We start from the raw sequence: 15523 nt of genomic DNA, 5'->3' as shown, positions 1-15523 counted from the left end.
ACAACTCTCTGGGTGAAAAAGTTTTTTCTCGCCTCAGTCTTTAATGGCCTCCCCTTTATTCTAAGACTGTGGCCCCTGGTTCTGGACTCGCCCAACATTGGGAACATTTTTCCTGCATCTAGCTTGTCCAGTCCTTTTATAATTTTATATGTTTTCAATAAGAACTCCCCCTCATCCTTCTAAACTCCAGTGAATACAAGCCCAATCCGTTTAGTTTAGTTCAGAGATACAGTGTGGAAGCAGGCCCTTCGGCCCACCGAGTCCATGCCGACCCGTACACTAGCACTATCCGACACGCTTGCAACAATTTACAGAAGCCAATTAACATACAAACCTGCACGTCTTAGGGAAACCGGAGCACCCGGAGAAAACCCACGTGGTCGCAGGGAGAACGTGCGAACTCCGCACAGACAACACCAGCAGTCAGGGTCTAATCTGGGTCTCTGGCGCTGTAAGGCAGCAACTCTACCGCTGCGCCACCGTGCCGCACTTAAATGTAGATTAAATGGAGTAAGTTGGGGGGATGTTCATTCAGTTTATTAGAATCAGCGTGTATATGTTGGCCTGTGACACGGTGGTGCAGCTGGTAGTGTTGCTGCCTCACGGCGCCAGAGATCCAGCTTTGATGCTGACCTCAGGTGCTGTCTGTGCGGAGTTTGCACGTTCACAGGCCACATACAGACTCCACTGTACGGACTAGACATCAATAACTGTCTATAGTTAGAAGTTTAATCTGAGTTTAATGGCCTTATTACTTTGCATTATATGAAATATTCTCTTTGCTCCATCCATCCATTCTGCATCATCCCACCCCACCCCATTTCTGGAGAGAAGGAATAGGTGACGTTTCGGGTCGAGACCCTCAAGGGTCGCCGTCTATATCTCTCGTTTGCCCATACGCTCAGTCTGAAGAACGGTCTCATCACCCATTCCTTCTCCCCAGAGATGTTGCCTGTCCCGCTGAGTTTAAGAAACAGCTGGACATCACCCCGTACACTAGCACTATCCGACACTCTTGTGACAATTTACAGAAGCCAATTAACATACAAACCTGCACGTCTTTGGGAAACCGGAGCACCTGGAGAAAACCCACGTGGTCGCAGGGAGAACGTGCGAACTCCGCACAGATAGACCTGTGGTGATGATAGACCTTTTGGGTCTATCTTTGGTTTAAACCAGCATCTGCAGTTCCTTCCTTCACAATAGAGTCATACAACATGGAACCAGGCCCTTTGGCCCAATTTGTCCATTCTGACCGAGATGCCCCATCTAAATTTTTCCTATTTACCTGAATTTGGTCACAAATCCCGCTAAACCTTTCCTGTACCTGGCTCAACTACCTCATATCTCCAAGCTAAACTGAACAACCTCATTGACACAAAGTGCCAGAGTAGCTCCACAGGTCATAGAGTCATAGAGTGATACAGTGTGGAAACAGGCCCTTCGGCCCAACTTGCCCACACCGGCCAACAATGTCCCAGCACACTAGTCCCACCTGCCCGCGCTTGGTCCATATCCCTCCAAACCTGTCCTATCCATGTACCTGTCCAGCTGTTTCTTAAACGATGGGATAGTCTTCGCCTCAACTACCTCCTCTGGCAGCTTGTTCCATACACCCACCACCCTTAGTGTTGAAAAGTTGCCCCTCAGATTCCTATTAAATCTTTTCCCCTTCACCTTGAACTTATGTCCTCTGGTCCTCGATTCCCCTAATCTGGGCAAAAGACTGCATCTACCCGATCTATTCCTCTCATGATTTTGTATAACTCTATAAGATCTTCCCTCATCCTCCTGCGCTCTATGGAATAGAGACCCAGCCTACTCAACCTCTCCCTATAGCTCACACCCTCTAGTCCTGGCAACATCCTCGTAAATCTTCTCTGTACCCTTTCCAGCTTGACAAAATAACATGGTGCCCAGAACAGAACACAATGTTCTAAATGCGGTCTTACCAACGTCATAGACAACTGCAACATGACCTCCCAACTTCTATACTCAATACTCTGACTGATTAAGGCCAAAGTGCCAAAAGTCAGGCAGCATCTCTGGAGAACATGGATAGGTGATGTTTCAGGCCGGGACCCTTCTTCAGACTAATAGAGGTAATCTCCAACTTTCCGCTCTAACACCACAGAATCAGGTGTTTCATGAATTCAATTGAATGTATTGAAAGATACGACTTGGAAACAGTCTGAGGATCGGTCCCAACCCGAGACGTCACCTATCCACCTTCTCCAGAGATGCTGCCTGACCCGCTGAGTTACTCCAGCACTTTGTGCTTTACTATGGTAAACCCGCATCGGCAGTTCCTTGTCCCTACATCAACAACTTCAGTATCTTGACCCAGGACCCTGCCTCAACTACCTCCTCTGGCAGCTCGTTCCATATACCTTGTGCAGAAAAAGTTGCCCCTCAGGTTCCTATTTAATCTTGGCCAACTCACGTTAAACCCACAGCCTCTGGTTCTTGATTTCCATACCCTGAGATAAGGTTTTGGCTCATTATTGTCACATATACTGAGGTGCAGTGAAAAGCTATCTATCCAGATCAGTCATGCCATACACCATACAGAGATATAGACGGTGATGTGGAGAGATAAAGAACAATGAATGAAAGATATGCAAAAAAGTAACAATGATAAAGGAAACAGACCATTGTTAGCTGTTGGGTGAAAATGAGAAGCTGGTGCGACTTGGGTGGGGGAGGGATAGATAGAGGCTGGGGCTACCTGGTTAGAGAAATCAATATTCATACGTAAGCTGCCCAAACAAAATATGAGATGCTGTTCCTCCAATTTGCATTTAGCCTCACTCTGACAATGGAGGAGACCGAGGACAGAAAGGTCAGTGTGGGAATGGGAAGGGGAATTAAAGTGCTTGGCAACCGGGAGATCAGGTTGGTTCACGCGGGCTGAGTGAAGGTGTTCCGCGAAACGATCGCCCAGTCTACGTTTGGTCTCGACGATGTATAAGAGTCCACATCTTGAACGACGGGTACAGTAGATGAGGTTGGAGGAGGTGCAAGTGAACCTCTGCCTCACCTGAAAGGGCTGTCAGGGTCCCTGGACATAGTTGGGGGAGGAGGTATAGGGACAGGCGTCACATCCTCTACGGTTGCAGGGGAAGGTACCTGGGGAGGGGGTGGTTTGGGTGGGAAGGGATGGGTTAACAAGGGAGTTGCGGAGGGAACGGTCTCTGGAAGGCAGAAAGGGGTGGAGATGGGAAAATGTGACTAGTGGTGGGATCCCGTTGGAGGTGGTGGAAATGTCGGAGGATTGTGTGTTGTGTTGGGGTGAGAGGTAAGGTCTAGGGGACTCTGTCTCTGTTGTGACTAGGGGGAGGGGGAACAAGCGCAGAGCTGCGGGGTACTGAGGAGACACGAGTGAGGGCCTCATATATGATGGGAGAGGGGAACCCCCGTTCCCTAAAGAATGAGGACATCTTGGATGTCCTGGTATGGAACACCTCATCTTGGGCGCAGATGCAGCGTAGACGGAGGATTTGGGAGTAGGGGATAGAGTCTTTGCAGGAAGCAGGGTGGGAAGAAGTGTAGTCTAGATAGTTGTGAGAGTCAGTGGGTTTGTAATAGACGTCACACCAGTTTTAGTTTAGTTTAGTTTAGAGATACTGCGTGGAAACAGGCCCTTCGGCCCATCGAGTCCACACCGACCAGAAAAATAATTGTAAACTATCCCTAGTGAGTAGGATAGTTTACAATTATTTTTCCGGAGTCAAATTAACCTACAGACTGACAAACAATGTTCTCAGTTCTCAGGATCACAGGGTCCTAACCCAACACGTCACCTATTCGTGTTCTCCAGACATACTGCCTGACCCGCTGAGTTACTCTAGCACTTTGTGTCCTTATGGCCTAATAGGACTTGCCCAGTAGGTTGGTGCATTGGCATAATGGAACAAAAAATGTAGGGAGGCAGGAACTGCTGGTTTTAGTTTAGTTTAGAGATACAGCGCAGAAACAGGCCCTTCGGGGTACCAAGTCTGCGCCGACTAGCGATCCCCGCACACTAAAGGGCCAGTCCCACTTTCACAACCTAATTCACTACCTTTTTACTCGTGGACATTTTTTATCAGGCGAGAAAAAACGCCCGATGCCACGAGTACCTACGACTAGCAGCACGATCTACCTACAGTGTACAGATTCATGATAAGAGAACAATGTTGAAGCCAAGGTTAAGCCAGTGCTGTAGGAGTAGAGGTTTAAACAGAGTGAAGCGATTGTCGTATGCGATTACAGATCCACTTCAGTGAGCAGCACACAAAGAGATGCTTGGGTTTGGGCTCCATCTTGGAAGCAGCCTCTCCAATTTCAAGTAATTTTGATGTCCCATGCCCCAGATATTTCTGATTTGCAAGCTTGGTCTGCAGAAGGGTCCCGACCTGAAACGTCACCTCTCCACCTTCTCCCCAGATGCTGCCTGACCCGCTGAGTTACTCCAGCACTCTGCGTCCTTTCCTCACTCTGTAACCCTTCTCCGCAGGCCTGACCGAGTCTCCAGCTGAGCGGAACTATCTTGGAGAGATGGAGAGAGGGAGAATCCGCATGGGAGATGCAAGGGTAAGAATGGAGTGTCACCTCCTTTCCTTGTTGCACCTTTCCATGTAAGCACTTGGAATCCACATCCCAACCTCCTGGTTTACGGAGACATTAGGCATTCAACAACGGCACACAACATGTGACTAAATAGTTCACCATCCGTTTTTGATGCTGCTTGTCACCTGCATGTTTGTGAGTATGTGTGTATGTGTCTATGTGTGTGTGTGAGTGAGTGTGCGTGTATGTGTGAGGATGTGTGTGAGTGAGTGTGTGAGTGAGTGTGTGAGTGAGTGTGTATGTGTCCATGTGTGCGTGTGTGAGTGAGTGTGTGTGTGTAGGTGTGTGAGGATGTGTGTGTGTGTATGTGTCTATGTGTCAATGCGTGTGTGTGTGTGTGTGTGTCTATGTGTGTGCGTGAGTGAGCGTGTGTGTGTGTGAGGATATGTGTGTATGCATGTCTATGTGTGTGTGTGAGTGAGTGTGTGTGTGTGTACATGTGTGTGTGTGTACATGTGTGTGTGTGTGTCTATGTGTGTGTGTGAGTGTGTGTGTGTGTGTGTGTGTGTGTGTGAGTGGGTGTGTGTGTGTGTGTGTGTGTGTGTGTGTGTGTGTGTGTGTGTGTGAGTGAGTGTGTGTGTGTGTATGTGTCTATGTGTCAATGCGTGTGTGTGTGGGTGTGTATGTGAGGATGTCTGTGAGTGAGTGTGTGTGTGTGTGTGAGTGAGCGTGTGTGTGTGTGCGTGTGTGCATGTGTGCATGTGAGGATGTGTGTGTGTGTGTGTGTCTATGTGTGTGTGAGTGTGTGTGTGCATGTGTGTGTGGGTGTATATATGTGTGTAGGTGTGTGAGGATATGTGTGTGTGTATGTGTCTATGCGTCTCTGTGTCAATGCGTGTGTGTGTGTGTGTGTGTGTGTGTGTGTGTGTGTGTGTGTGTGTGTGTGTGTGTATATGTGTATGTATGTGTGTGTGTATATATGTGTGTGTGTATATATACGTGCATATGTGTGTGCATATGTGTATATGTGTGCGCGCGCGTGTGTGCATGTATCTACATGTATTGTATACATATAAATGTGTATGACTGCGTCACGTGTATGTGCGTGCACATTTGTAGAAGCAAGAAACTGCAGATGCTGGTTTACCATGGAAAGGCGCAAAGTGCTGGAGTAACTCTGCAGGTCCAAACTCCTGCCTCTCAATCTCAATTGGGTGCAGCTAACTCCAATCACCAGTTATCAGGTAACTGAACCATCCATTCACCAGCTAGAGTGCGGTTCCGAGCTACTATCTACTTCATTGGATACCCTCGGACTATCTATCATCTGGCTTTACTGGGCTTTACCTTGTACTAAATGTTATTCTCCTATCATGTCTCTGTACACTGTGGACGGATCGATTGTAATCATGTATTGTCTTTCTGCTGACTGGATAGCACGCAACAAAAGCTTTTCACTGTACCTCGGTACACGTGACAATAAACTAAACTCATACTCAATCTAAGCCTATATGTCGTGAAGAAGGGTGCCGACCCATGTTCTCCAGAGCTGCTGCCTGACCCGCTGAGTTGCTCCAGCACTTTGTCTTTTTTGGTGAACTAGCAACTCCTAAGATCAGAAGACCATGAGGCAGAGCAGAATTAGACCATTCAGCCCATCGTGCGTATCTGCTCCGCTTCGGTCATGGCTGATCTATATTTCTCCCTCAACCTTATTCTCCATAACCTTTGACCCCCGTACCAAGCAAGAATCTGTCACCTATCTGTCACCTGTCAGACTTTAACTATGCCCAATGACATGGCCTCCACTGCTGTCTGCGACAATGAATTCCACAGATTCACCATTCTCTGGCTAAAGAAATTGGGCAGCACAGTGGTGCGGCGTTCGAGTTGCTGCCTCACAGCGCCAGAGGCACGAGTTCCATCCTGACTACGGTTGCTGTCTGTACGTACACTCTCCCCACGTGCGTTTTCCATGAGAACTTTGGTTTCCTCCCACACTACAAAGACGTACAGGTTAGTAGGCTAATTGGCTTGGTAAATGTAAAAATTGTCCCTAGTGCAGGAAAGTGTTAATGTGCGGTGATCGCAAGTTGGTGTGGACTCGGTGGGCCGAAGGGCCTGTTTCCGTGCTGTATCTTTAAACTAAACCTAACTAAAAAACGAAATTCCTTCCCTTCTTTCTAAAAGTGCGCCCTTTTATTCCGAGGCTGTGCCCTCTAGTCCTAGACTCTCCCACGAATGGATGCATCCTCTCCGCATCCACCCTATCCGGGCCTTTCTCTATTCAGTAGGTGTCACTTTATGTCTTTTAAGGAAATACACTTGCAAGACATCTTGTATCTTTCAATGAGTATACAAAATTGGAGCTCTTCTTCTGGTGATCCTCGACAAAGGATCCCCGGCTCCGCAATGGTAAGTCCGCTCCGCGCCTGCGGCTTGAAGCTCCGGGCCGGACTCCAGGAAAGGCCGCACCACTCCACGTTGTTAGGCCGCAAAGTGAGGGGGGGGGAGGGGGGGGAGCGGAGACGCGACACGGAGAAAAATCGCATCTCCGTCAAGTTATGTGATCGAAAAAAAAGTTTCCCCCTATTCACCCCCCCATCCTCCCTCATAAACTAACCAAGAAACATTAAAACAGACATTTAAAACATACTTAAAATAAGAAAAACAGAGAAGGGACGTGATAGACTGTTGGCGCGGCGGCCATTACGGGAGCCACCTAGTGGTCAATTTCTGACCTGTTTTCCTCATAAGATTCTGACTATCTATCTTATCTATGCCTCTCATAAATGTATACATATAACCATATATAACCATATAATAATAATAATAATAATAATAATAATAATAATAATAATAATAATAATAATAATAATAATAATAATAATAATAATAATAATAATAATAATAATAATTTTATTTATAGAGCACTTTAAAAACAATCATAGTTGCAACAAAGTGCTGTACATCACTAATCATTGACAAAAAAGTTAATACACACCAATAAATGTAATTTCCTGTAAAGGATTATTAAAGGTATAATCAATAATAACAATTAAAAGATGAAGTAAAGATATTCAAAATAAAGAAATATTAAAAACACTAAAAACAGGAGCAAAGTCTCATGCATGGTCAAAAGCCAGGGAGTATAAATGTGTTTTAACACTGGCTTTGAAGATGGACAGTGAGGGGGCCTGTCTGACGTGCAACGGCAGAGCGTTCCAGAGTGCCGGAGCAGCAACAGAGAAGGCTCTATCCCCTCTGAGCTTCCGCATAGACCTCGGTACCTCCAGGAGCAGCTGATCAGCTGACCTGAGGGACCGGGCAGGAGCGTATGGGTGGAGCAGCTCAGAGAGGTAAGGCGGGGCGAGCCCATTCAGAGATTTAAAAACAAATAACAGAATTACAATAACATATAACAATTACAGCACGGAAACAGGCCATCTCGACCCTTCTAGTCCGTGCCGAACACGTATTCTCCCCTAGTCCCATACACCTGCATTCAGACCATAACCCTCCATTCCTTTCCCATCCATATAACTATCCAATTTATTTTTAAATGATAAAAACGAACCTGCCTCCACCACCTTCACTGGAAGCTCATTCCACACAGCCACCACTCTCTGAGTAAAGAAGTTCCCCCTCATGTTACCCCTAAACTTCTGTCCCTTAATTCTCAAGTCATGTCCCCTTGTTTGAATCTTCCCTACTCTCAGTGGGAAAAGCTTATCCACGTCAACTCTGTCTATCCCTCTCATCATTTTAAAGACCTCTATCAGGTCCCCCCTTAACCTTCTGCGCTCCAAAGAATAAAGCCCTAACTTGTTCAACCTTTCTCTGTAACTTAGTTGCTGAAACCCAGGCAACATTCTAGTAAATCTCCTCTGTACTCTCTCTATTTTGTTGACATCCTTCCTATAATTTGGCGACCAAAATTGTACACCATACTCCAGAATTGGCCTCACCAATGCTTGTACAATTTTAACATTACATCCCATTACATTATACAGTCCTCTTGATTCACCCTCAGTCTCTGACCCTCCAGGGAAAACACTTCAGCTTTGTCCAGCCAGTCTGAAGAAGGTAGCGACCCTTCTTTAGACTGGTTAGACAATAGACAATAGGTGCAGGAGTAGGCCATTCGGCCCCTTGAGCCAGCACCGCTATTCAATGTGATCATGGCTGATCATCCCCAATCAGTACCCCGTTTCTGCCTTCTCCCCATATCCCCTGACTCTGCTATCTTTAAGAGCCCTATCTTGAAAGTATCCAGAGAACCGGCCTCCACCGCCCTCTGACGCAGCGAATTCAACACTCACAACTCTCTGAGAAAAAGTGTTTCCTCGTCTCCGTTCTAAATGGCCTACCCCTTATTCTTAAACTGTGGCCCCTGGTTCTGGACTCCCCCAACATCGGGAACATGTTTCCTGCCTCTAGCGTGTCCAATCCCTTAATAATCTTATATGTTTCAATAAAATCTCCTCTCATCCTTCTAAATTCCAGAGTGTAAAAGCCCAGCCGCTCCATTCTCTCAGCATATGACAGTCCCGCCATCCCAGGAATTAACCTTGTAAACCTACGCTGCACTCTCTCAATAGCAAGAATGTCCTTCCTCAAATTAGGGGACCAAAACTGCACACAATACTCCAGGTGTGGTCTCACTAGGGCCCTGTACAACTGCAGAAGGACCTCTTTGCTCCTATACTCGGCTCCTCGTGTTATAAAGGCCAACATGCCATTTGCTTTCTTCACTGGTCTACACTTTGGAGTATTGTGGGCAGTTCTAGTCGTCCCATTACCGAAGGGTGCAGGGACTTTGGAGAGGGTGCAGAAGAGGTTTACCCGGGGTGCTGTCTGGATCAGAGGGTTTAGTTTAGTTTAGAGATACTCGGAGAATCAGGCCCTTCGGCCCACCGAGTCCACACTGAACAGCGATCCCCGCACACTAATACTATCCTACACACACTAGGGACAATTTACAATTTTATCGAAGCCAATTAAGCCACAACCTGCACGTCTTTGGAGTGTGGGTGGGAAACCAAAACAGCCGGAGAAAACCCACGAGGCCACGGGGAGAACGTACAAACTCCGTACAGACAGGGCCCGTGGTCAGGATCGAACCTGGGTCTCGGGCGCTGTGAGGCAGCAACTCTACCGCTGCGCCACTGTACCACACGTGTAATGATATCATGGGGTCTGAGCTATAAGGAGCGGCTGCACAAAGCTGGAGTGTTTTCTTTGGAGAGTCAGAGACTGGGGGTGAACTAATAGATCTATATACAAATATGAGAGGCATAGATAAGATACAGTAGATAGTCAGAATCTTATGAGGAAGACAGAAGTCAGAAATAGTGCACTATCGTGTGACGATAAGGCCTGGATAGAGTGGATGTGGAGAAGATGTTTCCACTAGTGGGAGAGTCTAGGACCAGAGGGCACAGCCTCAGAATTAAAGGATGTACCTTTAGGAAGGAGATGAGGAGGAATTTCTTTAGGCAGAGGGTGGTGAATCTGTAGAATTCTTTGCCACAGATGGCTGTGGAGGCCAAGACAAAGGATAGTTTTAAGGCAGAGATAGATAGATTCTTGATTAGTACGGGGTTATGGGGAGAAGGCAGGTGTTTTGGAGGGAGAGATATAGCAGCCATGATTGAATGGCGGAGTAGACTTGATGGGCCGAATGGCCACATTTTACTCCCATCACTTATGACCTAAGGCGCGCGGAGTAAGTTTATTTAAACACAGAGTGGTGGGGGGATGGAAAGCGGATGGGGGATTTTTGATTAGTGCAGGTGTCAGGGGTTACGGGGAAAAGACAGGAGAATGGGGTTAGGAGGGAGAGATAGATCAGTCATGATTGAATGGCGGAGTAGACTTGATGGGCCGAATGGCCTCATTCTGCTCCTATCGCTTATGAGTTTCTTATGAATTTATGAAATCCCAATAAACCTGACAGCAATGAGACACATCCACAGCCTTACGCAGTGTATTTAGTTTGGAGATACAGTGTGGAAACAGGCCCACCAAGTCACGCTGAGCAGCGCGTACACTAGTTCTAGCCTACGCATCAGAGAACATTTTACAGAAGCCAATTAACCTACAAACCCGCACGTCTTCGGGTTTTGGGAGGAAACCAGAGCACCTGGAGAAAACCCACGTGGTCACGGGGAGAATGTGCCAACTCTACATAGACAGCACCCCGTAGTCAGGATCAATCCCGGTTCCCCGGCGCTGTGAGGCAGCAACTCTACCGCTGCGCCACTGTGCCTCCCCTGTAACAATATGATTTGGTATGAAGATATAAGAGACTGAGTGGATGTCTGATCAATGTATATAAAACCATGAGAGGCGTAGATAGGGTAGACAGTCAGAATCTTTTTCCCCGGGTGGATATGTCAAAGTCCAGAAGCCATAGCTTGGTAGCAGGAGGGTCAAAGTTTAAAGGAGATGTTCGGGGAAAATGTTAATACACCAGGTGGGTGCCTGGAACGTGCTGCCAGGGGTGGTGGTGGAAGCAGATATGACAGTAGCGTTTAAGAAGCATTCAGAAAGTACTCAGACCACTTTATCTACATTTTGTTACGTTACAGCCTTATTCTAAAATGGATTAAATTCTTTTTTTTTGTCATCAATCTACACACAATACCCCAGAATAAAAGCGAAAACAGATGTTTAGAAAATGTTGCAAAGTAATTAAAAATAAATAACTGAAATATCACATTTACATAAGTATTCAGACCCTTTGCTATGACACTCAAAATTGAGCTTAGATGCTTCCTGTTTCCATTGATTATGTTATATTTCAGTTATTTATTTTTAATTACTTTGCAAACATTTCAAAACACCTGTTTTAACTTTTTTATTCTGGGGTATTGGGTGTAGATTGATGATAAAAAAAAAAGAATTTAATCCATTTTCGAATAAGGCTGTAACGTAACAAAATGTGGAAAAAGTGAAGGGGTTCTGAATACTATCTGAATGCACCGTAGATGCAGGGAATGGATCTTCTTCTTCTTGTGTTTGAGCCAGCAGAAGTCTGTAGCAGGGTGATTGATGCCATCCGGTTCGATATCCGTAGATGCCCGCCCTATAAAGGGCGCATGCTCCGGGTTAGCGCCAAGCCGCGGCGCTGCTGCCGTCTCTGTTTGTTGTCGTTCACCTGACTGAGATCAGTTGACAGGACGCAGCACGGGGAGGTCGACATCAGGGAATGGATGGGTGTGGATCACGTGCAGGCAGAGGAGATCAGTTTAACTAATCGTGGTCGGCACGGACATTGTGGGCCGAAGGGCCTGTTCCTGTGCTGTACTGTTCCTTGTTCCGTGTTCATCTGGCTGTTGACCTTTCTGTTCCAGGCCTCCAAGGATTCTTCGACTGGCTGCGTTGAGAGAAGAGTTTCCGGCCCGACTTCTGATTCAGGTAAGTGCAGGAAAAATGGGGGAACAATGCAAAGCTGGGGGGCGGTTCGGGAGGTATTGAAGGTGTTCTCTCATTCAGTAAAGATTGCAAGGAGATTTGATGCCTTTCAAATGTAGGAAGAGTTCCAATTGATTACATTGGGAGAATGGAACAATTGGGAGGAGTCGGACATTTAGAACGGAGATGAGGAAAACATTTTTCATACAGAGAGTTGTGAATCTGTGGAATTCTCTGCCTCCAAGGCAGTGGAGGCCGATTCACTGGATGCTTTCAAGAGAGAGTTAGATAGAGCTCTTAAAGATAGCGGAGTCTGGGGATATGGCGAAAAGGCAGTAACGGGGTACTGATCGTGGATGATCAGCCATGATCACATTGTATGGCCGTGCTGGCTCGAAGAACCGAATGGCCTCCTCCTGCACCTATTTTCTATTGTCTATTGTCTATTGTCTATTGTCTAAACCCTTCTTCAGACTGAATTCCTTCATGACTTCATTGAAATGAGGAGAAGGCAGGCACGGGTTATTGATTGGGGATGATCAGCCATGATCACAATGAATGGCTCGAAGGGCCGAATGGCCTCCTCCTGCACCTATTTTCTATGTAAATGACTTGCCAATTCCCTTTCTGAAGAAGGGTCTCGACCCAAACCTTCTCCTATTCCTTCTCTCCAGAGATGCTGCCTGTCCCGCTGAGTTACTCCAGCACTTTGTGTCTGTCTTCAGTTTAAACCAGCACCTGCAGTTCCTTCCTACAACATTGGGAGAAAGCTTTGTTTTAAACTGGTGCGGTGTCAGTAACCAGAGGGAGACAGATTGTCAAAGACCCAAGGGGAGGACGAAGAGAATTTTGTGTAGGAAGGAGCTGCAGATGCTGGTTTAAACCGAAGATAGACACAAAAAGCTGGAGTACCTCAACGGGTCAGGCAGCATCTCTGGAGAGAAGGAATAGGTGATGTTTCAGGTCGAGACCCTTCTTCAGACTGAGAGTCAGGGTAAAGGGAAACGAGAGATATAGGCGGTGATGTAGAGAGATGTAGAACAAATGAATGAAAGATGCGCAAAAAAGTCACGATGATGCAGGAAACAGGCCATTGTTAGCTGTGGGCTAGGGTGAAAACCAGTTACAGACAATGAAACTCAACACGACCACTTTGAAGCTGGTACAACTTGGGTGGGGGAGGGATGGAGAGAGAGAGGGTGGATGCAAGAAATTATATTTACCCTCAAAGCTACTGTCTGGAATGTTCCAGATGAAGGGCAGTGTAAGCAAGTTGGATTGTAATTTGCATAATACACTCAAATGACCAGATTCACTGGGCTATGGGCAGAGGGGGCTCTGTAGCGCAGTGGGTAGCATGTTGGACTTCTAGTGACACATACCAAGTATATTCAAAGGTTGCAGGTTCGAGAACTTGGCAGCAGGGTGGCGCAGCGGTAGAGTTGCTGCCTCACAGCGCCAGAGACCCGGGTTCCATCCCGACCATGGGTGCTGTCTGTACGGAGTTTGTACGTTCTCCCCGTGACCGCGTGGGTTTTCTCCGGTTTCCTCCCACACTCCAAAGTGGTGCAGGTTTGTAGGTTAATTGGCTTCCGCAAATTGCCCCTAGTGTGTGTAGGATGAGATAGTGCGATAACATAGAATTGTCAAACGTGCAGATTTGTAGGTTAGTTGGCTTCGGTAAAGATTGTAAATTGTTTTTAGCGTGTGGGATAGTGCTAGTGTACGGGGTGATTGCTGTTTGCTGAAGGGCGTGTTACTGCGCTGAATCTCTAAAATAAACTAAACTAAGCTAAACTAGTGTATGGGTGGTCGATGGTCGGCACAGACTTGATGGGGCGAAGGGCCTGTTTCCACACTGTATCTCTAAAGTCATCTAAACTAATACTGGTGTATGCGTGATCGAACAGTCTCCCTAAAGTTACCTGATCTCCCAGTTGCCAAACACTTCAACTCCCCCTCCCATTCCCACACTGACCTTTCTGTCCTGGGTCTCCTCCATTGTCAGAGTGAGGCCCAGCGCAAATTGGAGGAACAGCAACTCATATTTCACTTGGGCAGCTTACACCCCAGCGGTATGAACATTGACTTCTCTAACTTCAAGTAACCCTCTCTCTCCATCCCTCCCCCTTCCCAGTTCTCCGACCAGTCTGACTGTCCCATGATTACATTTTATCTCTGTTTGCTTCGTTTGTCACCTTCTCCTAGCTAACAATGATCTATTCTACATTTTCCTTGATTTCCACCCCCTTTCATGTCTCATTTTCACACCTTACACTTCCTTATCTCTGTATCTCCCCCTCCCCTGACTCTCAGTCTGAAGGAGGGTCTCGACCCGAAACGTCACCCATTCCTTCTCTCCGGGGATGCTGCCTGTCCTGCTGAATTACTCCAGCATTTCGTGTCAATCTTTGGATTAAACCAGCACCTGCAGTTCCTTCCAACACATATGAGTGATCGATGGTCGTAGCAGACTCGGTGGGCCGAAGGGCTTGTTTCCACACTGTATCTCTAAATTAAGCTAAAGAGATGTGAGGCTGCTTGTCCTTGTATGAGGTTATTCTGCGTCCTTTGCACTTTCTTGCTCCTGACTATCGTCCATTTCTTTCTACACTGCCGTAACTATTTATCTTATCTCCAAAGTTAGCTATATGAGGTCTGGAGGCCTTATCTTACTGAATAGAACTTGAAGCTGATCGTCCTTCAAGTTGCTGTGCTTGCTAATATCTCTCCACAGCTTTGCTAATTTTTAACACAGTGGAATCAACACACTGCCAGAAGAGTCAGTTGAGGCAGGAACCATAAGTCACTTGGACAGATACATGGATAGGAAAGGTTTATAGGGATATGAACATGCAGTGTCCACGGGGACTGGAGGCCTTCCGCGAACGCTGGTCATTGCGGGAAGTCGAATGTGTTGCAGATAAGGATGATTTATTTATTTAGCGAATGCAAAGTCCTTTAGCCAAGCAGTTGCCTCTTGATCTGCTGTATGAAGGGTGACAAGTCCTCCTTTGATGATAAGAATATCTGATGACTAATTGATGTCGGTAAACTGACAGGGAGCAGTTACACAGTACTGCCTCACCCGCTGAGTTTCTCCAGCATTTTTGTCTAATAGAAACAAAGAAACATAGAAACATAGAAATTAGGTGCAGGAGTAGGCCATTCGGCCTTTCAATATGATCATGGCTGATCATCCAACTCAGTATCCCGTACCTGCCTTCTCTGAACCCCTTAGCCACAAGGGCCACATCTAACTCCCTCTTAAATATAATAGCCAATGAACTGGCCTCGACTACCCTCTGTGGCAGGGAGTTCCAGAGATTCACCACTCTCTGTGTGAAAAAAGTTCTTCTCATCTCGGTTTTAAAGGATTTCCCCCTTATCCTTAAGCTGTGACCCCTTGTCCTGGACTTCCCCAACATCGGGAACAATCTTCCTGCATCTAGCCTGTCCAACCCCTTAAGAATTTTGTAAGTTTCTATAAGATCCCCTCTCAATCTCCTAAATTCTAGAGAGTATAAACCAAGTCTATCCAGTCTTTCTTCAT

At 46.6% G+C, this 15523-nt stretch overlaps 1 protein-coding gene across 1 annotated transcript in view; it reads left to right on the top strand.

Moving 5' to 3' along the window:
• Nucleotides 1-11014: 11014 nt before the first annotated feature.
• The window catches only part of LOC116972893 (phospholipase B1, membrane-associated-like), a 29235-nt gene continuing 24726 nt past the window's right edge, over nt 11015-15523 (top strand). The window contains exons 1-2 of the mRNA XM_033020480.1: nt 11015-11029; nt 11910-11973. Of these exons, the coding sequence (XP_032876371.1) occupies nt 11015-11029; nt 11910-11973 (79 nt within the window). The remainder of the gene's footprint in view (nt 11030-11909; nt 11974-15523) is intronic.

The sequence above is a fragment of the Amblyraja radiata genome, chromosome 5 (assembly GCF_010909765.2).
Source record: "Amblyraja radiata isolate CabotCenter1 chromosome 5, sAmbRad1.1.pri, whole genome shotgun sequence".
Lineage (NCBI taxonomy): Eukaryota > Metazoa > Chordata > Chondrichthyes > Rajiformes > Rajidae > Amblyraja > Amblyraja radiata.
Note: the sequence above shows the minus strand (reverse complement) of the source record. Positions and strands in the feature narration are given on the sequence as shown.